This window comes from Thunnus thynnus, chromosome 4 (genome assembly GCF_963924715.1).
Source record: "Thunnus thynnus chromosome 4, fThuThy2.1, whole genome shotgun sequence".
Classification (NCBI taxonomy): domain Eukaryota; kingdom Metazoa; phylum Chordata; class Actinopteri; order Scombriformes; family Scombridae; genus Thunnus; species Thunnus thynnus.
In genome coordinates this window covers 22,570,976-22,591,946 of record NC_089520.1, presented here as the reverse complement: position 1 = coordinate 22,591,946, position 20,971 = coordinate 22,570,976, and the positions used below count along the sequence as shown (strand labels likewise).

Here is a 20,971-nt window from a genome sequence, read left to right as displayed (position 1 = left end):
GTACATTTTTTGCCAAAGGCTTCACAGCAGGTTAGTCTGGACGTGCTCCAGTTTACTGACTCTTCATTCCCTCGTCTCCTCCAGTATTCACACTTTCTGAATGCACCCGAATTTACACAATAAACAGACATGCAGACGGGGAAGAGGATTAAAAGTTTGAATAAACCACAACATTATCAACAGAGTAATGTATAATATTGCATTGACTGTGTAAAAAAACAGAGGCCCAACAGAAACTTTTGTCATTATCAACAGGAGTGAATGAGGAAGTCTTTATCAGGAAACTTTATTGCACTAATTAATCGTCATTAATGTGCATATTGTGCCAAAGTAGTGCAATTTGACCATAACACAGTTGGAGATGTGACTCGCTGCCATGAGTGAAAATTGAAGATGTGTTTGACAATAACAACAGCACAAAATCAGCAGTAATAATAATAATATAAGTGCACACAGCAAGAATAATATGACAACTATTAACTGTTAGACGTAAATATAACCATATAAATATCATGCGGTTTTTGTATTGTGATGCTTGGTTGGAAAGATGCAGATTAATCCTGTATCTCACACCTCGAGTGGAGCTGTCCTCATCAACAAGACCTGGGACCCCACAGACTCCTGACCCACCAATGGACACTACACGTTACATTAACGTAAAATCTTATAATCTAACATTTGTGCATCTGTGGGTTTTATTACTCATTACATCTAACTCGGTGCAGTACATTAAAACAATGGTTTTGTTATTTTTACTTACACACTGCAAATGCTGTTTACACCATGAACATATTTACATTCCTGGTCAATGTTTTGCACATTAAATTTTCTTCAATTTAAACTTATAACAGCTCTTTTCACTTAGAATATATTTTGAATAAATTTTGTGTAGATTTTGATTGTTATGCACCACAACCATGAGGCAAATTCCTTGCATGTGCAAACCTACTTAGAAATAAGCCTGATTCACTGTTTCTCAAAATTAAGACTACGTTTCCCATAAACCCAATTGCTTTCATTCAAATGTTGCCACCACATGTGCATTTATTTATTCTTTTTCTATCCCGAAGAGAATAAATGTCTGATTTTAGACCTTTCCAGCTGCAATTTTGTCATCTTTAGCTCATTTTCCACCAAAAAACAATTTTCCCTTACTGTTATAATCCAACACAGTTGCACCATCTCATTGTATAATGCTGCCAGTAGCCGTCTTCTCAATGATGATCTTAATAGTATGTATAGATTTTTTAATAGTAAATATATTTTTGTTAATTAAATGGAATGCAGTAATGATTCATTGATGTTACATAGTGCACATTTGGCTAAAATCTACAAAGTACAATAAAACTGTATTTATTTGATATTTTTTCCTCTTTAAAATAGTCTTTTCTCTCCTCCAAGTGGTCATGGTGGACATCAGAAGAGTTCCTGTTTATATTCCTTTTTGCCGTACAGTAATTAGTATCGAAAAGGAAGTGATAAAGACTCAGAATTCAACAAATGTCACACCTTGCAGATATTTCACACTCAAACTCCTCCTGTTCTTCTGTGTGCCACCAACTTAACAGAAGCTGCAGGAAAACTGACACAAAAGTTAAAGGATTACCGCAAATTCAGCAAACAACTGGTTTGTTCAAACAATATACAGTCCTGACACTAAACTATCAGGTGCTCTTGGCTTAATTTTTTTCTCTCTGGATGCAACATGTTTTTTAGGTGTTTCCTGCTGAACAGCTGGTAACCTGAACTCACATATTTATATAGCAGAATATCACAAGATAATGTGTCTGGATTTGGTCACTGTTGTGTAAAATATGGCTGAGGGATTTTCTTTTTTTCCCCCATGTTTAAACTGTGCTATTGTGAGCTTTGCCATGTTTGGAGAATGCAGTCAAAACATAACCTGAGGCACGTACTTAGGATTTAGTTGCTATAGTAACAACTGATTCACTGGACTGCACTGTCTGTGTTTTGATGACATTTTTTCCAAACCCCCTCGGTGCACTTTCATACATGCCCTCATGTGAGGATTCTGTCAAATATTGTTTTTTACATGTACATGACACCTACCTCTGACACCTTCATGTTAGTGAAGTACATTTTATGAATGGACAAGAACATCCTGTTGCTCAATGAAACATTTTAGATAAAACAATTCCTTAAGCCAGCAGGTACATTTCCACGTACTAACTAAAGACACACCTTAAATAAATATTTAAGTAACGATACGCCTTTTGTGCGTAGGTTGTGCTGTCGGGCACAATCAGAGCAATAAATTTCATACATATCCTTCATAAATATCCAGGTTTCTGATTGATGTGTTGCTATGTTTCTGCTGGTTGCTATGTTACTGGTCATTGTTTTTGCATATATTGTGGTTGTGTAGTTTTTTTCTATCTGTGTGACCAATTACCCTGAAATAACATTTCTCAGAATTGTAGGTCAATGAATCAAGTGAAAGATGAATTAGTGTCATGCAGAGACAGAGTGTAGTGAACTTTCCTCTCTGTAAAGAAATTCTATCACTTATCTGCATAATAAAACATAGAATATTGCCTCTGTGGTCTGTCTGTCACTGCTGGGCTCTCTAGCTCTACCTACTGGTAATGTGTATATAACCGACAATACAGTTGATTCAGATCACGAATCCCGTTAATGTACAACTGCAGATGCAGTTATGAACAGCTCAATGAAAGAGATTGCAGGTCATTTCGCCTATTTGTAACAAAAAGCCAACAGGCTGGAAAATGTACTTCAGTGATTCATAAGAAAAATATATATTAGAGAAAGTCAGAAATAGACATAAATTTGTGTAGACTTTGGTAGTCTCCCCATCCTCAGCTTGACAGGAGACTGACCTATTACCTCCAAACTGCTTTGGTTTAGTGAGATCTGATCAAACATAGCTGATGCATCACCATTTTTCTGTTTTCTGATAAGGCTAAAAGAGCCTTTAACTGATTTATAATACCAGGATCTTTAAGCACTCCCTTGAGCATTTCAGGATTTGAGTCAAATGTGAGTTGAATATCTGCAGTGAATATTTTACGTGCAGGGAGTAGCACTCATTGGTGCTCAGATAAACTGGTCTTTTCTTTATTTTCTGATTTTTAACTGATAAAAATCATTTCAGAGCATATAAAGATTCTTAATCTTAAAATGTAAAAAATATTTGAGCCAAATATCCAAAGTTATCGAGAGAAAAGCCACCTACAATCCATTCTGACACCCACCTGAGCATAAATTAGTGCTTTTAGTAAAACTAGTTTTGCATTAACGGTTTTTAGTAACATATGCAAGGACGTGTTGTTTCTCACAGAACAGTTCTTTGTTAATACGTTAAAACTTAACGATGAGGAGTGAATAGGACTGTAAAGACAATTTCAGAATCTCATGTGTATACAAGTTTAATATTTTGAAAAAGCTTTACTACAGAATTTAAATACAATATTCTGAAAAAAGTGGAAAAACAAGGCTCTATCATGAGAGTGTCTACATTACAACATGGAAAATGTCCAAACATCACCTAAAACCTGTCACTATCTCCAGGAATTAGCTGTAGCCTCTTTATAATTCACATTTCAGGTTAACATGGCCGCTGTCAGTCCGATTCTTGGTAGCACTGCTGAGCTTGATACGAGCATCCTTTAACCACTGTTGTACACAGAGGGACTTCCTGGATCCATACGCCTGCCAGTACGTCCTTCATGTGGATTCTCCTGCTGGATGGCTGATATTCACTGCTGTGTCATCTTTGCTGCTTCAGCTTTTATTAGTGAGATGAGTTCCAGGTTAATAAGAAACACGAAACGAAGACCTGCAATCTGTAGGGACACATACAGTATGTTAGAGCCACGTCTCACTCAAATATATTATGATATTATATTTACGCTTAAAATTTAAATCATATGCAGCTTGGCTGACATCCTCCACACACCTCCACCACTGAGTTGTTGTTGAGTTTCCACTTGTTGCCCGACAGGACCGGTCTGCCATCTATGTAGATGGGTCGTCTGCCCTCATTGGCGATGAAGAAGTCTCCGTTATTCTTCAGTTTAATAATTCCTGGAAACATCAAAAACATCAAGATGATTGATTGTTGAGTTTACTGTCAGCAGCCTCTAATTGCTGCTAGTTGAAAATATGAAGCTTTAAAAGTCCCTGAAAACTTTTTTTCCCCTCAATAATCTTCTTACTATGACTGACAAGGATCCTACATGAACACAATATTTTCTGCCAAAGTTTGAGAAGTTTTGGTTATTTCACAGTTGAGGTTTCTTTTTTTCCCAGAGCTCTTCTGAGGTGGACTGATAAATTCTTAATAAATAATAATTTAATTCGTTTTTTCGACTTTTATTGTTTCTTCTTTAGTCATTAATGTTGTCTCATAGGGCTTTAACATGACAATAAAATCAATAAAAGAAACAAACTGGTCTCAAATCAATGTCAGTTTAAAACCATGACAGACATTGACCTTTTGAGATGTAACAGTCACACATACAAACGCTCTGCTGTGCACGTTCTGCACGATTGTGACACTGCTTCATGCAACTTCCTCATATCTAACAGCTTGAGGTCAAGGTAGCAGCTTTACTGTTACAGTATTTTAAAATGACACAAAGCAGCATAAATGTATATTAAACATCAACTGTTGAATGATCAACTTCCTGGAAAGTATTACCCCAACACCTGGGACTTTTGGTGGGCCAGGAACTACAGCAGAGGTAGCAAATATGGACCCTGATTCCTCCTCGCAAAACACGAGTATAGCCCCTGAGTTACAAAAATGTTCCTGTGGATATTTTGTCTTTATATTCTGCAAACAGACCAATCGTGCCACACATAAAATTCTCTTCACGTTTGGTCTGAACCGTAATAGTGTTGCATGCAAGTTTACTTTCAAAAATATATCTGATAAGTTATCATTATGCTAATTAATTATTCAGTAAGTGCCATTTGCTCAAACAATCCAAAAAATTTAATTCATTTTGCAGTTTCCATTCTCTTAGCTGCTGCCAGTAACTAAGAGCAAATTATTTTAAATTTCCTATTACAGCCTGACAATGTTTGTTTTAAGTTTAATCACCTTGTTTTCTTGATATTTTCCAGGCAGGTCCCTCTAGTGACAGATCTACATCTATCTGTTTGTCCTTCGTCGCCCTGCCCAACGTAATCTGTGTGAACATGAATAAAAAAGACAATTAGCATCATACTAAAATACACCTTCACAGATAAGATTGGCCCGCTCACAAACAGCGGTGCTTCTGAGGTATCATATTTGTGAAAAATACAATGATTTACCTCTCGTGATCTCATGAGGTAGCGTACCATTCGTCCTCGTAGTGCCGCCAATGTCTGGTTGTCAAAGTCGGGCATACTCATCCCTGGTGACAAAGACATGAACATAAACCGAGTTCCACCAAACTGGGTTCTTCGAAACAAATATAATTTTAAAAGTCATCTGCTTGTGCTTGGCGAGTGTAAGCGTGTATACCTGTGATACTGTCGACAAGGACCTGCCAGCGTGGCAACTCCTGCTCTAACTGTCTGATCTCTCTTTTCTGGTGACGATCAGAAATCATCAGCTCTGAGAGGAAACCAGGAGTAAAAACATTTATGTAAGAAATATCAAGATGATCAAAGATTTAAATCCATGTTATACAGCAACAAAAAAAAAAATCAATTAGGACATTTCTGGCTGTAAAAACAAACAATTGTACTGCCAACTCGAACCTGAACTAAACCTCACTGTGGCGTCTGCGCCGTCATTAGACAAATCTTCAAGTAATGAAGCATCGCAGCTGAATATCAACTTGTGTCTTTATAATGAAAACTCTTACCATGTTCCAGCACCTCGTCTCTGCTCTCCCTGCATGGAAGGAAACACAAAAAAACTGATCAGCAGTGAAAATTGATGGACATACAATACTTTAGCGAGAAGATGGACAATAATTTATCTACTATCTTTTATGACAAACTAAAATCTTATATGAATACTGCAAAGTGAAAGATTGTCTTACTTTAACTTTACATCATCAACCATCTGCTCAGCATCAGAGAAGTTCAGGACTTGGTCACCTTTAGGGAGAGGCTGGACTGTAACACACAAAAAACAACACACTACTGAATACAGAGTTCTTCACTTTATTAATGTGATTATTCAATAGATAGTAATGTAATTTACATCATAACTGTCATCTATTACAGATGTTGACAAACTCTATTTTTCTGTATTTTCAATAAATGTTGATCAGAGTAGAATAGAAGTAAAATAGTCAGAGTAAAATCACAGTAAAACAGTCCCTACAATTTCTGCCATGCTAAGACCCCAATAAAGAGATGTAAAGCCTGGTTGTGCTTTAAGAAAAAAAGCCCCTCTAACAGTCATGATGTAGTTTACTCATCAATTATAGCGACTGTCTGTTTAGGTAATATAATTTAGTTTGTTTGACCATTTTAAATGTTTGTATGCGTTTCTGCCAGAACACACCTTTACATGAAGAAGAGTCTGGTTTGAGATCAGTTCATTTTGTTATGTAACTGCACTAGGGCTGTAGTCAACCAAAGAAAATCTTGGTCGACTAAAATCGTACATGATCTTCAGTAGACCCAGCAGTCTCCATTAGGTTGGGTGAGTTCAACGTTGTGAAAACATCGGGGGTGTTTTGAATACACCCTCGTTTTCACAGGTAATTTGTTAGTCTGTCCCTCCCGCCGCAGGAAATAATGGATTACTCCTGGAAAGCTGTTGATGTAGCACTTTTCTCCTTATGAAAATAAGACGGAGATTATTCAACCAATGAGAATTTAGTCGGACGAGAGCATATTGACCAACTAATCGACCAGTCGACCAGGAGACTACAGCCCGATACTGCACTTTTTTAGATTTTAAAACAACTGTTTACTGGCAAATGTTTACACTTAAGTGTCTTTTCCTGTCAAAGATTTGAATTATATTCCACACCCAGTATAAAGATATTACAGTTTGGTTGCAGGATGGCCCCCGAAAGGGATTCATACTTGACATGCATCTGAGTACAAAATAGGGATGTGTGGAGAGCCCAGTATTTGTATTTGTTGAGGCAGCAAAATTATTTGTATTTGTATTCCAATAGAAGTGGAAATAGGCATAACAATCCTGTTTCTGTTTTTATTATGCTTCTAATTTTAGGATATTAAAGTTTTCTTCAATTAACAATTTTGCGGACACTTTTTCCCACACTGGGTATCAATCCCCGGTCTCCCAGACTATGGACGACTGCACTGATCACTCAGCCAAAGCTCGGCTCCGCCAGACACACAGACGTGCAGCTATTTATACATCCATGACACAGAGACAGACGGAGCAGAGGAGAGATACGGAGACAGTAATGTCTCGACCTGCTGTTATTTGATATGTTTTTTTTCTTCCTGAAAACAAATAATTTTGAAAATATTTATACGAAATAAATATTCGTAAAAACCCACTATTTGTGCTTCTTGGAATACTGTATTTGGATTCAACTCCACCCCTAGTACAAAGGACATGTTTCATTTGGCCAAAATAAATGAACTTAATTTGTGAATTCTCCGAAGAGTTTGAATGAGTAACTCAACTCACCACTCTGGTCATCCAGCAGATAGTACTGCTTTAGAAGCTGCCAGTGTACCAGCAGGCTTTTGGGGGTGCGAGATTGGTGAAAGACACTGGGGTGTTTGCTCAGGAGCTCCTGGAACACGTCCAGTTTGGGCTGGCTAGTCTGTTTAACGACAAACATAATGCAAAGCCTCTTGTGAATTCAAGACGCAAATATCAAATGTGTATTTCAAAAACGTATGCTGTAATCCAAAATAAAACAACAGCTTATTTTTGAATTGCGTTTGAATCGCCATTTGATTGGTACACATCAGCTGATTCAGGAAACAATTTCACTTACTGAACCAATCTTGGCCAGCAGTGCCTCCTCAGCCTGGCTGAAGAGCGCTTTGCTTTGGATCGCTGCAATGGCCTCTGGGTGAAGCTGCCGCATAGCCTGCCATGCCAGCCTAACCACACAGACAACAGACAGAATGTGATTGAAATAAAATTCAAAGGGTAAGGGTGTAAACAAGAAGAGAAATATATTTTAAAAATTAGGGGAAGGTGAAGTTTTCGCCTGCTTGGTATCTTACTTTGAGATGACAGGATCGTAGAGGAGAGCGTACCACCTCTCTTTAATTTCCCGCAAAGTGAAACGACAGCTGAACTTGACCCCCAAATGAACAGAGGTTAGATCTGTGGTCTAGAGACAAACACAAGATTTCACAAGAAAGTAGAAAGAAACTGGTCACGTTAATTCCTGAACAATGTCCATCTTTCATGACAGCGTCGTTAAGTTTGTACTACTCACCTGCAACACAGCATTTATAAGCAGCAGGTCATCAGTAGGTTTCCACCGACCCAAGTCTTTGGTAATATGTAGAGGCTGCTTGCTTTTCTTCACCCTTTTGGTGATAGGTGCAGGGTTTACCACCATTGTAAGAGGCGGTGGCAAAGCTGTTCCTGATTTCGCCACCTAACAGGGTCACATAAGGGCACAAAAATTTACATCATCCATCAGTCTCAAGCTTTATCTCCATCACGCATTTGTGTGGGAATCTTTTATGGCTTTATGTACCTTTTTTCTCTCACTGGATGAAGGCTCGCTCCCTGAACAGCGAACAGGCTCGATGACAGGAGGACCTTTAACTCTACTGGATGACTTGACGAGGCTGCTTTCCACCAGCTCGTCATCAAACTTCTTCCTCTTTATTGACCTGAGGACATTATTTTGGCAACATTTACGCAGCAATTCTTCATTCTTTAAACATATATACACACAACAGAAACACTAAATCACATATTTTGAGCAGCAGTGAGCAACACAACTATATTCCCATTTATTGCTAAAAGAAACCATGTTGACTATGCTAGTATACAGCTGGAACAACACAATACACAACAAATTAAATCACACCTCGAGGAGCTTCTGCGTTTGGGAACACCACTGCCAAATGCTTGTGTCGCTGTCCTTTTCACATCTTTTACTCCGAGTGACTCTTCGTCCTCTGACCGGCTCTGAGCACCAGCTACTGCCATCGGCGCACCAACCACAGGGTCACCCGCCTGCATCTGTCCAGTCACAACATAAGACACGTCAGGAAATAAATTTGCACCTTTCTCAGAGTAGCAGAACTCATCAATCCTGTCTCTGTCACGTTTATGAACCTTTAACTTGGCTTCAGAGTTTATCTGGCTTAATATGGTTGCTAAATCCATGTGAGAATATGAGCTTAAGCATGTTCCAGGTTGCTCACAATTAGTACAATCCACGAATAATTAAACTCTTATTGGAGCAGGTAAGGGGTATCATATGCTTTAGGGACACTCTACATTAACATGTAGTTTGATTTGCTTAGCCTTCCAGTGTTAAATTGAGGAATAACCTGGAATCCATGTGCATATGTTGACCAGTTTTTAATAATTCACCTTATTTCTTTATAGTAAACATCTTAATAACAGTGTATGAGAACATATTTCAACTTTGATTCATGTATGAACATAACGTCAAAGTTATAAACAGACGAAATACGTCTCAAATGATAGTCATTTATTCAGAATGTCGCTTTACCGCTGTGTGTGTGATCCATTTTAAAGTAGTCTGTGTTTGTGTTTCTATAAGTCAGGGGAGTGATCAGGCTGCTCATCATCGCCTTTTGTTTACATGTAACCTTAGCCATATGGGGCCTTTACGACTGCCTCCAATATGTGATACTTAATACGGAAATAATAGCTGGAGCGATCAAGAAAGCTTCCCCCAGATAATGGAGCATTATAATTCTGACAGTCTTTCTGGTTAGCCAACATTATCTGGTCAAAATAATGCTGGTTTCTGTTAGGCTAGCTAGCATTAGCTTAGCCAACATAACGTTCTTACGATAGTTAATTAGCAAGCTAATACGACCAGCTAGCTACGCTGTCTTGCGACTCACCTTGCTGTTTGTCTTAGTTGTGATATCAGATCCGTTAATGGGAGTCTATATGGAGCCTATATGGTCTATATCAACACCCTGTTAGCTGCTTGACGTGGGCGGTTTATTTAGGTAGCTACATGGCTAACTGACCACAGGAATTTGACGGATGCTTATTAGCATTAGCTTCTTTGCTGCTCTGTTTTCTTCTTGTGAGGGTGTAGCGCAGTTAACAAACAGCTTTACGGTACAACAGTGCCCCCCAGTGGACCGGAGAGCAGGCCGTTCAAATGATATACACAGAATATTTCACACGAGATTAATATTTCTTAACATTTAAACTGAAATTGTCCTCACAACATTTCTTCTTTTTTGAAGAAGAGGTCCAAAAATGTTAGTTGGTTAAGTGGTTACTTTACAGTTAATTGTCTGATAAGCTTAAAACCAGTAACTTAGGCCAAGTGTTTGGTTTTGGACACTTAGTACATGCACTATCAATTGTTTCATTTCACTGTTGTGCCCTGGTCAAAAAATCTTTTCCAACAGAATCCTTAAGGAGTCCCATAAATTTCTAAAAATCCTGTTAGAAAAAAATGTTCTTTTTAGGATTTTCTCAATCCTATTGGAAATCTGTTTTTTTTCTGCTGGTTCCAATAAAATCCTTCAGGATTTCTAGAAATCCTATTAGACTTTGTATCCCCTTTATGAGAAAAACTGTTTGGTTCTATTGGAAATCTGTTTTTTCCCTCTATTGGATCTTACATGTATTTTAAACGTCTTAGAAGACTTTTATTAATTTTTACAAGAGTTACCAATAGGATTCTTATTCCTTATTTAAAATCTAACTTGGCTATGATGGATTATAAGCTTATTTATTAAAACAGTGTTAGCCACATAGTGAATGAGTTCCTGCGAGTTAATCAAGTGATGATTGAATGAAAAATTCTTTCAAGCCATACATTCCTATCTGTCACAGCTGTCTAGTCTAAATTTTAACAGTGAACCATATTCTGTGAACCCATCATGTCTCACAAAATGGACTTAATTCAGCGATGTTCCAGCAGTAACTAAGTATCTAACAGCATCACCTGCAGACTGTAGCTTTCCTTCCTCATCTGTATCATCCTCCTCACTCATGGTGCCTGCTGTCATTGCTCACAGGTCTACACAAGACAAGGAGGCTGGAAGAAGTTTTATCACTCAAGGTATTGTGAAGGTGTTGATTTCTGCTTCCCTGGGAAGTTTAGTCTGAATTTGTAATCATGAACAAGACTCTATCAAAGGTAGAAACAGGGAGCCAATACTCTAATTTGTCAAGAATCAACACTTTCTGTGTAACTAATAACCACTGAATGATCACTTTTATGGACACTGGAAGGATGTTTTTTACTGTATACTCTAGTCTATCACTGTCAGCACTATGCTTAAATTAACAGTGTAAATGCTGCAATAAATGTTTCAAGCCGACAAAGTAAGCACTGTAAGAATTATAGATATGTACTGATAATGATTCAGGTCAGTATTGGACAATTGGATCATAACTTTGGGTGATGATGTCACATTTTGAACAAACTTTTAATTGTAACATGATTTCTATTCGGAGGCAGATCTCCAGCTTTAGGTTAAACATCATTTCCCCCCATCTGTTGGACAGGTTGGTCTGACTTATCGACCTACAGCTGGTACACCATGGCTCCAGATAGTCATGTCACACAAGAACTTTGATACTCAGTGTTGTATTTCTTAGAAATTATTGCCTACGTGCCACGTGGCTGTTGACCAGCATCAAACTATCCACAGTTAAAAAGTTGTTTGATCATTTAGACCTAATCTGATACAGCTAATGTTAAAACTGAAGGTTAAATGCTGAATTGTGACAGCGGGGAATATTTTTCTTAATGAGCCAAGTGGGCATCACACTCACGCACACAGTACTAGTGGTATTATTGATGGTTCTCATGAGTTAGGCCAAATAAAATCAACAGAATTCACTTGAAACCTTTTATTGACATTTACAGTAACAGTTTCAAAATATGTTAAATTAGAATAAATACAGAATTCAGATACTGAAGTTTACAAAACGGTGAAATATCAGTCATAGTAGGTTTAGACGTAAAAAAAAAAAAAAATTACAGACAGATAAACTTGCATTGTGCTGCAGTGTTGAATTGTTGCATACATTTAAATTTCAAAGACAAGACAGGCAGATTTACAAAGTCTGAGTGCAGAATAGTTTTGGGTTTTAAAACAGTGGCACCATGTATTTCTGCACAGGAATATTTTCAACAGCTGCCATTTTTGTGGATATTTTCAAAAAAAAAAAAAAAGGAACCCATCACTAAAAGTTTTTCACCATAAGCACCTTATGAAAGACATTTTTATCAACATGTTTAAAATCTAACTAGTATCTCAATAAGAGCTGGAGATGTTAGAAACTGTGCTCTTGTGCCAGTCTGAAGCTCTCCTAGTACTCTTCAATAATTCATGACGCACTGTGCATCTCAGACTTTATGAGACATGTAATGTCGTTGCTGGAAAACTGGAATAACATGTACACAGACGGTCCTGAAATGAAACATTTACACGATCAGGACACACAGGAAATCGCTGATACTGCTGTATGTAGTTAAGAGTGTGGAAGCTCGTGTTATATATGAACACAGTTCTTAATCACATTTGCGAGGGCTTAATCAGAAATCTGCTTCAAATACCGACATGTTAAGTCAAATCCTATGTAATGGTGTGACTCACGTTACGGATGAAATGATAGTATGAAGACTATTTGTTAAACATATTGTAGAAGATCACTGGCTTGCTTTTGGCCTCTGTGCAAATAAGTGCTATAATGGTGATTTTATGTTTAAAAAAAAAAAAAAAGAGACAGATTGAAATTTGGAGTTAAACCGCTCCCAGGGGAATGTCTCAGTGATGTGCCTTCACTCCTCCTCATCCTTCTCCCATTTGTCCGTCTCCACATGTCAGCCTCCACAAACAAGGTTGCGGGTATGGAGGGCTTTGGTCTTTGATTTGTGGAGGGTTGAAGGTCCGCTCTGACGTGATCCGCTGCATGCAACGGGCTCACAGCTCCTGTGGTAACTCCGCCTGCTCGTGCTCTCTGCTGCCAAGAGTCTCACGTTCACGTTCACGTAACTGAACCGCTCGGGAGAGTGGGTCATCGTTCGATAAACTGCAGGTTAATGACATTTTCAGGAACTAGAAGCGTCCGTGTCATGGGCTTCACGGAAACCCCTTCTGGGTCCGGCTTCACATCAAACTCTATTAGGATCTAATGAGAGCAGAATCAGAGAAAACAGATTAACAACCGGGTGATTGAAATAAAAAAAAAATCAATAAGTGCTCATCATGTGCTAAGTGTTGGGCAGTGACTCTTAACTGCCTTTATTAAGTAATCGAAGTAGTTAATTAGAAACTGGATATGCATCTCAAATCCCATTTTTTCATTTGTTAATTTCTTCCAAGGAAAAGTGCTTTGTTTGTTAGAAACACTCCAGTTTCTGATTATTTAATGACACACAATCTAAATTACTTACTGTTTTCATAAGAAAGCATTTCAGATAATCTTTGTGCATGCAGTATGTAGCAGATGTTGCTCATTTCCATTTTAATGAAAGCTCTCACATTGTGACTACTTATTGATCACAGCGTCCTGTGCTTCTACAGTTCTGATTTTCAGCAATTAATCAGAAAATTACATGTACTGCTAAATTCAGGCTGTGAAGCAGTGTGTGAGTGTCTGTACTGTAATTGTATGTGGATTTACAGTCATTTTTTCAAACCATTAACTAACCGAATAGATTGTTTGTCTGTAAATGAGCTGTTTTCTATCTGTGTACTTACTGCTTTCTTATTTTGACCATTAAAATGGTTGATTCACAGTTTTAGGATTAACATCAGATTTGGTGCTAGTATGTTAAAAGCTAGTCAATAATCTCTTTTATCAGCAAAAAATGACTCTTCTTCTTCCTATTTTTAAGTCCAGCTAACTCACCCTGGCAAGAGCAAGGTAGAGCTCCAGCTCAGCAATACGGCGGCCTATGCAGCTGCGTTTTCCCACCCCAAAAGGTACAGAGGCATACGGGTGATGAGTCTGGTCCTTGTTCAACCATCGATGGGGCTGGAATTCATCTGGGTTTGGAAACACTGCTGGATCCCGTGATGTTGCAAAGTGGCAGAGAGTGATCAAAGTCTGGATGGAAAGATTTAACCATCAGACATTAACTCTCATATTTAGGCCAGTATGAAGGCTCTTTCAACTGTGACTGAATGGCATTATGAATGATTTCAAAGTGCACTAATTCTGTCAAACACACTCACATTTTTAGGGACGAGGTAGCCTCCAACCTGGATGTCTCTCTCAGTGATGACTCGTGCATTGGCGGGAATAACAGGGTACAACCTGAAAGACAAAAGTTCCATAATGTAAGTACAATTTAACTTGCTGATTCACACTAGATTTCTTTACGAAAATGACTAAAAACATAATTATACCTTAACACTTCTTTAACTGTGGCCTTCAGGAGAGGCATGCGGGCAACATCGGCTGCCTCCGGTACGCGACGACCCTGCAGTACAGTCAACACTTCATCCCGGAGCAAGGCCTGCACCTCAGGGTGACGGGACAGCTCATACAAAGACCAGGACATAGTGCTGGAGATCTGAGACAACACAGGGGGCACCAGAGATTAAAAAAGCCTGCAGGACTGACAGCAGAATCCAGTGAAGAAGAATGGCACAGGTATCTGTCTTACTGTGTCAACTCCTGCAAGAAGCAGCTCTGTGACGTTGCTGTAGACGGTCTTCATGGGCAGCCCTGTCTGGGACAGGAAGTAGGTGAGATAGCGGCCCTCCACTTTTTCTCCAGAGGCGACTTTCTCTGCTTCTGCTGTCAGACGCTGGTCGATATGACCTTTAGCTGGAGGCACAGATATTAGGGGTCATTATGACAGAGAAGGTATTGTATGCGGATGCAAAGGAACTCAGTAAGTCCTGAGAGAAAATTACATATATATTAGTTTGATTATAGCAACATTTTGACCATCACGACTTTGCAGATGATCTTGTGGTGCGTGAGGGTTCAAGACTTCCTGCTTCCTGATCTAGTGGTGGACCAGCATGATCATTTTAAAACATGTTTGATATTGATGTCTCAGATCTGGATAAGTCTGGATAAGAGTGACTGGGATGACAACCCAGTTCTGGGTGGAAACCAGCAACCAGCCAATGAGAATTGAGGTGAACGGAGGGAAAATAGTTACATAAAGTGTTTAAAGACATGCAGTATGTTCCACTTCCATGTTTGTTTTGGTTCCACTAAATCGAAGCTTCTTTATAATTTCACTGCTGAAAACATCCCTGTTCATTGTATGTTGGAAGATTTCTTTTTCATTACATAATTTTCATATATTCTAACTTTCAAAAAAGCATTTTGTGATCTCTGAACATGAACTGATAACTATTAAAGTTAGTATTTTAAAGTGGGCACAGGTTTTGCTAACATTTCCTATGCTGACACCAAACCCAGATGATCATTATGATAAATAACCTTACCGAAGTCAAACATGTAGTCCCAGCACTGACAAAAGATGTTCCAGGGTTTAGGGAACAGCTGGTGCAACCAACTTGGCATGGCCATGGTGAGAAGCGTCATTACAAACATGGTGTTGATCGACTGGATAAAACGCTCTGTCTCTTCAGGAACAACGGCATCCAGGCAGCCAATTCTGGATTCAAACAATACGGAGGAGATGCCTGTCAAAAAAAAAAAAAAAAAGTTAAATGAGAAGGTGAAGACAACATGACACAAGGGATGATATATTGTAAATGCTGATGTACAAGAAGATAAAACCACATTTAAGCTGCTGCATCATACTAAAGAAGCACAGATATATAATTAATTATGATTAAATGATACTTTGCAATAACAATGTAATCAAGAGACTGATGAAAGGGGATTTTTTTAAAGTGTAAAATGCAACAAAAAAGAAAATATTATACAATAGGTAATTAGACACTTGGTATCTTTTTGCAAAATTCAGTTTCACATCATAAGTTCAGTCAAGTTCTATCAATGGCCACAGTTCAGGCCTCCATTCATTCAACAATACAGTAATGTTGACAACAGTAAATGTTTGAGAACCGTGCATGTAAACACAGTCACCGGATCGAAATTGTGTTTAGTCTGGGAAAATCTGGGAGAGGAAAATGAATGAATGTTGCTCTTTACTCATGCGGAAATAACTGTTGGGACAGAAAACAGCCAAAGGACAGTGTCCATTTTACATGAGTGTGCAGAAAAGCCCATTTTTTTATTGCTGTATTCAATAATTGGTAGTTAATCTGAGCTATATTAGGCCTAAATCATGTGCTTTTTGCTTTCTGGTTATTTTTTTGCAAACAATCTGCCTAACTGAACTCTCAAAAGAACTCAAAATGAGATAATTTGATCACAAATTGCTGGGAATCCAAATATCTTAAATCTCAAAAACTTAAAAGTGAGATAAAGGTCACTTCTTGTTTGGCATTCTGAAATCACTGGGGCATGTTGGGGCAGGCTTTGATAGGCACGTATGTTTGAAATGTCAGCTTTATGATATATAATATTGCTTGCAGCATGCAGCTGGCCCTAATTACCGATGTTTACATAATGTGATACAACCTATAGTGATGCATTATACTCAAACCCCTCAAACCACATCAAACCTTACCCTCCAGGCCAAAGCGATAGAACTCGCTGGCGATGTCCGTGACGAGGCCTCGAGGACGTGTGCGAAGGCGAAGTTTGGCAATGAGGTCACTGACCACGCTGTTCAGGGTTTTGTCATAAGCTTCGACTGCCTTCGGCCGCAGCATGTGCTTCCCCAGGAGACTTCTGACCGCCTGCCACTCCTCCCCCTCACTGGGCACACACACAGAGTAAAAATCAACAAACACTCATGTTAGTGTGGCTTCTGTTCATACTACTTCTTCATTTCAAGAAGGTGTGTTTAACTTCTGCTTTGAAAATGCAGCAAAGAACTTGACACCAGCCAGTGGGCTATCTTACACAGTAAGAGAGTCAATAATTTAAAGTCTTGTAAGTTTGGCTTCTTTTTGTTGGTGAAATCTTACACTGAAGTTAAACTAAGGACCTTTTACAGATCCCTATTCACTTTTGAAGGGCAGTTGCCTTGATCTTTATGGCTCCAGAATTAGCAGTGAATGTTTTTGAGCTCAGTTACTTCATTTACATCAGTAATGTCATATTTAATAGTTTACATTGTCTCGTGATTTGGGGCTTCTAATGTTTGACAAAGAAGCGGAAAAGTCTGAACATAAAGTGTAAACTGGTAAGGATGTGACACTTACGACGTCAGGAGTCCGTAGTGATGTCCTCTGAGCTTCCTGTAGTCCTTCCAGGATGAAAGGTCAGAGCGCATTGGGTACTGGCCCTCCTGTCTCAGTACCTGCTCAATGAGAGCCGGATCGGCCACGTGAACCGTCAGGATGGGGCCGAAGCTTGCCTTCCACATGGGGCCGTACCGCTGCACTCCTTCCAGCTGGGACATGAGACAGAGGTATGACATTGTAAAAAACCCTGCAGGCTAGGAGATGATTGACACCATCTTTGGATGCACTCTTCTTTAGTTAAGTAAAACCCAGCGCTGAGATAAAGACGCCTTCCTGTAATCCACTAATGTGAGATAATTATCATTGAAGATCCATAACTTGTTGGTGCAGTTTGATCAGCCAAATCTTGTTTTTTGCTTGGGAGAACGGTTGACAGATGGCAGCTAAATTAATTTACAAAGTGTTTCATAAACCTGCTGCACAGTAGACCAGCAGTAATTGAAATTCTTTGATATATTTTGAATATTACAAATCAGTGGATAGAACACCTGCATCTTAAAAAGGTGAGATTTAGATTAAAGTCCCCTTCCACCAAAATCTGTGCTTTGCTTATTGTTACGTCATTTGGATGTTTGACTTTCACTGTGCAGAAGAATGTTTTCACATTCATCTTCTGAAGGGGGAAAGTTTCTCTGAGCTCACTTTAACTCTGAGTTTAAGGTGTCTAGTTCATGAACATGATTTGATGACATGACATCTAGTAGCGGTTCAGTATGCAACTTACAAAAGTACAATGTAGAAACCTGAAGCCTGCAGAGCACAAACACTGAGAATTGACTTTTCAGGGAAGTAGGAGGCATCTTGTGTCCAGTAGTTAAACTTTTAAATGAACTGAATGAATGATTTTTGAGGGAGAAGGAGTAAACTTATGTGTTTTTAAGAAATTTTAACAAGGAAACTGAACTTCTTTGAGGAAAAAACATGTCAGACACAAATTCTTTAAATGTCTTAAAAATGTCTGGAGGGGATCTTTAAGCCATTTTCACAGTAGTCTAAAAATAGTCAAAAATGAAAATGGAGTCCTTTCTTTCTTTATTATTATTATTATTGTTCCTACAACCACCTACTGTATGTATATGCAATCCATTATGTTTTCAGAAATGCATCATTCTGTCCTCTTTGCACCTCATGTGCATCAGTCTTGGTCCACTATGATGCAGCCTACATGCATTTCCACTAAAAATGCAAGCACTGTCAATATGCAGTGTTTTAAATGGATGCTCCTCATCCCTGCTGAACTTCATCATACCTGTAACTCGTGCAGCCGTGACAGCCCCCGCTTGGCAAACAAGTCCCAGGCGAAACTGGCGACCGTCGGTCCGGGCATGTCGTCCAGAGTCTTCCCTGCGAGCTGCTGCTTGGTCCCCTCCGGACCGGCCGCTGCGCCCTCAGCCCACCTCTCCATCCACTTGACCAGGGGGAAGGCGCTCCGGCCGGATACTCTGAGAGCTTGCTGCAGCATCCTTCTCACTGAGATCATGGAGTGGTGGCCGGACGCGGATCCCTTGGCTGTCGATGCTCATTTTATTCTATCCGGCTGGAGGCTGTATTTATAACGCGCGACCTGCTCCTCGAACCCGCGGAGATAAAGCTGTACATTTTCTTATTCTGGGCCAATCATGGTTGTAAATGCGACCAGGCCCCGCCCCTCCGGGATGACACTGTGAAGGCGTGAGTTGACAGGAAGGTGTGTCCAATCAGAGGGCTGAGCACGGACCATCCCAGAGTCAGCACACGTGGAGCTCCAGGCTAAATAATACATGACTTCTGTGTTACTGTTCAGGCTTATCTCTTCCCCTGTGAAGCACTTTGCTCTCTGATAGTGAAGCAGACTGACATATTTAGAGTGATCACGCACTTGTGGATATATGTCTTGTATGTTTAAAGACCACTTACCCCCAAGGCCATTGTTATTATAGATCCCATTTATCTGAAACAGGGAAACCAGGTCTGTTTAACAGTGATAAGAGGGCTGGAGGTTAGTTTTACCTTAAAAAGACAAAACCTTAAGCAGAAACTACTGATCCAATAACCAAAAATCTTGATCTTGTCATACGTTTTGGCGCACAACGTATGATAAGATCAAACTCACTATTAAGCACCACAAACAAGCTGATTATTAATAAGAACAGGCTTGCAGCTGGCTCAATGTTTTATGGGTAAACTGGAAAAACAGGCAGGTGTAGCCGCTGTCTTTTCTAGACTCGGTGGTGTATTGTTTACCCTGCTACGACCAATTCTTTTGCTGACTTGGTGGGTTTCCTAGTGAGGGAGAAAATCCTGACCTGATTTCATTTGAAGTGGAATTTGTCCAAAGCACCATGTGTGCGGACTGCGAAGTAACAACCCCGGGGCTGTACTCAGAATCTGCTGTGACATTTGCTCCCACATTCTGTATGCTCTAACTAGAAATATTAGATCACCCAGTTTCAGAGAAATACAGCGGACTGACAGGCAAATCTCCACTTTAAAATAACGAGGCCTGATGGACGACCGCTGCACTCCCAGTAGCATAAATGTGATACGTCTCAGCATCGACTTGCTGTATTTTTCTTATCCGTTATGAAATATACTGTGACTAAATTGTCATCTAAATCATTCCTGTTTGCTTTTATAGTTTTACAGTGATGTTTGTGTATAATCCCCAAATATATGATTAATAATCATCCTTTAAGCTACCTAGCTGTACACCTGTGCACCTAGCTTATTATATATAAGTTATGATCACAATATGCCAGCCAAATGCTACAACCCTATAGGTGTGCATATAAATTTGTGTGTCGCCTAAAGAAGAGAAAAACATGTGTTGGCGCCTGAAAATGAGCCTAGCAGCCTACTAAAAGCTTGCTCCAAAAATGACATAGTGGCTTTTTTTTCTGTCTACTTATAATGATGTGCAGAATTACAGTGTACCAGCTTATTATTTGTGCAGGAAAATCCGCTAGATTTACTACTAGTGAACAGTCCAGCTGCCCTGTGATGTTCTGACATGAACTGACAAAGTGGAGTTTTGCTGCGTGAAAAAAGTGATTAAGAGAAATTTATTCCACAGAAGTTCACACTCCCAGCTAGTGGGTTAAAGGATCACTTCTCACATGATACATGACATTTTGATTTGTAGCAGCCATTTGCTGTGATACGGCTAAAATACTTAGAGATAGATCTTGTGTTTTGGGGACATGGTCTTTTTTGGGGGTAGGCAATCTCATGTCTCAGCACTCTGCAAAGGTCAAGGAGAGTCTGTTTGATTTATTTGACTGAGGAAGGATTCAGTCTGATGAGAATGACCTGCCACTGATTGTGTGGACTGCACGTGAAGAAATCTAATAGACTTAACTAAGAGTAAATGTTTCATGAACTAAATTTGGTCGAATAAAAGGTCAACATGGAAATGATGGAAAGATTCCCATCCCAGAGATTTATACAAACCTCTTGGTGTACATTAACATCCAAGATAATGTCAACAATGGTCAAGACATGTCTGCAATTGTCTGCATGAGTTCTTGTCATAACACACACCATTACAAATGAATTTTAATACATAGAGATCCGTGTCTGTGTTTCTTGACACAGTGCGTGTGGAAGAAAACTGATA

At 39.2% G+C, this 20,971-nt stretch overlaps 2 protein-coding genes across 2 annotated transcripts; both read right to left on the bottom strand.

Moving 5' to 3' along the window:
* Nucleotides 1–3,391: 3,391 nt before the first annotated feature.
* Nucleotides 3,392–10,155, bottom strand: mcrs1 (microspherule protein 1). The gene is made up of 14 exons (XM_067587639.1): nucleotides 9,991–10,155; nucleotides 8,976–9,130; nucleotides 8,637–8,775; nucleotides 8,370–8,534; nucleotides 8,152–8,261; nucleotides 7,917–8,025; nucleotides 7,601–7,739; nucleotides 6,021–6,096; nucleotides 5,841–5,869; nucleotides 5,495–5,587; nucleotides 5,302–5,384; nucleotides 5,087–5,174; nucleotides 3,938–4,065; nucleotides 3,392–3,824 (listed from the first exon to the last, which is right to left on the bottom strand). The coding sequence occupies exons 2-14, from the start codon at nucleotides 9,128–9,130 to the stop codon at nucleotides 3,738–3,740; spliced, it is 1,401 nt and encodes a 466-aa protein (XP_067443740.1). The 5' UTR covers nucleotides 9,991–10,155; the 3' UTR covers nucleotides 3,392–3,737.
* Nucleotides 10,156–11,956: 1,801 nt separating this feature from the next.
* Nucleotides 11,957–18,968, bottom strand: cyp27b1 (cytochrome P450, family 27, subfamily B, polypeptide 1). Its single transcript, XM_067587638.1, has 9 exons — nucleotides 18,626–18,968; nucleotides 17,335–17,525; nucleotides 16,695–16,885; nucleotides 15,538–15,738; nucleotides 14,739–14,902; nucleotides 14,479–14,645; nucleotides 14,305–14,386; nucleotides 13,979–14,176; nucleotides 11,957–13,255 (listed from the first exon to the last, which is right to left on the bottom strand). The coding sequence occupies exons 1-9, from the start codon at nucleotides 18,854–18,856 to the stop codon at nucleotides 13,142–13,144; spliced, it is 1,539 nt and encodes a 512-aa protein (XP_067443739.1). The 5' UTR covers nucleotides 18,857–18,968; the 3' UTR covers nucleotides 11,957–13,141.
* Nucleotides 18,969–20,971: the final 2,003 nt, after the last annotated feature.

What these genes read in the sequence shown, in the direction of transcription:
- cyp27b1 (XM_067587638.1), bottom strand. Translation starts at nt 18,856, where the DNA reads ATGATCTCAGTGAGAAGGATGCTGCAGCAAGCTCTCAGAGTATCCGGC. An exon ending in GGACTACATGTTTGACTTCG is followed by an intron (nt 14,903 to 15,537) that starts GTAAGGTTATTT and finishes CTGTGCCTCCAG; the next exon opens with CTAAAGGTCATATCGACCAG. An exon ending in GCTACCTCGTCCCTAAAAAT is followed by an intron (nt 14,177 to 14,304) that starts GTGAGTGTGTTT and finishes CTTTCCATCCAG; the next exon opens with ACTTTGATCACTCTCTGCCA.
- mcrs1 (XM_067587639.1), bottom strand. Translation starts at nt 9,130, where the DNA reads ATGCAGGCGGGTGACCCTGTGGTTGGTGCGCCGATGGCAGTAGCTGGT. An exon ending in TGCTGGCCAAGATTGGTTCA is followed by an intron (nt 7,740 to 7,916) that starts GTAAGTGAAATT and finishes GTCGTTAAACAG; the next exon opens with ACTAGCCAGCCCAAACTGGA. An exon ending in CCTTGTCGACAGTATCACAG is followed by an intron (nt 5,385 to 5,494) that starts GTATACACGCTT and finishes CTTTGTCACCAG; the next exon opens with GGATGAGTATGCCCGACTTT.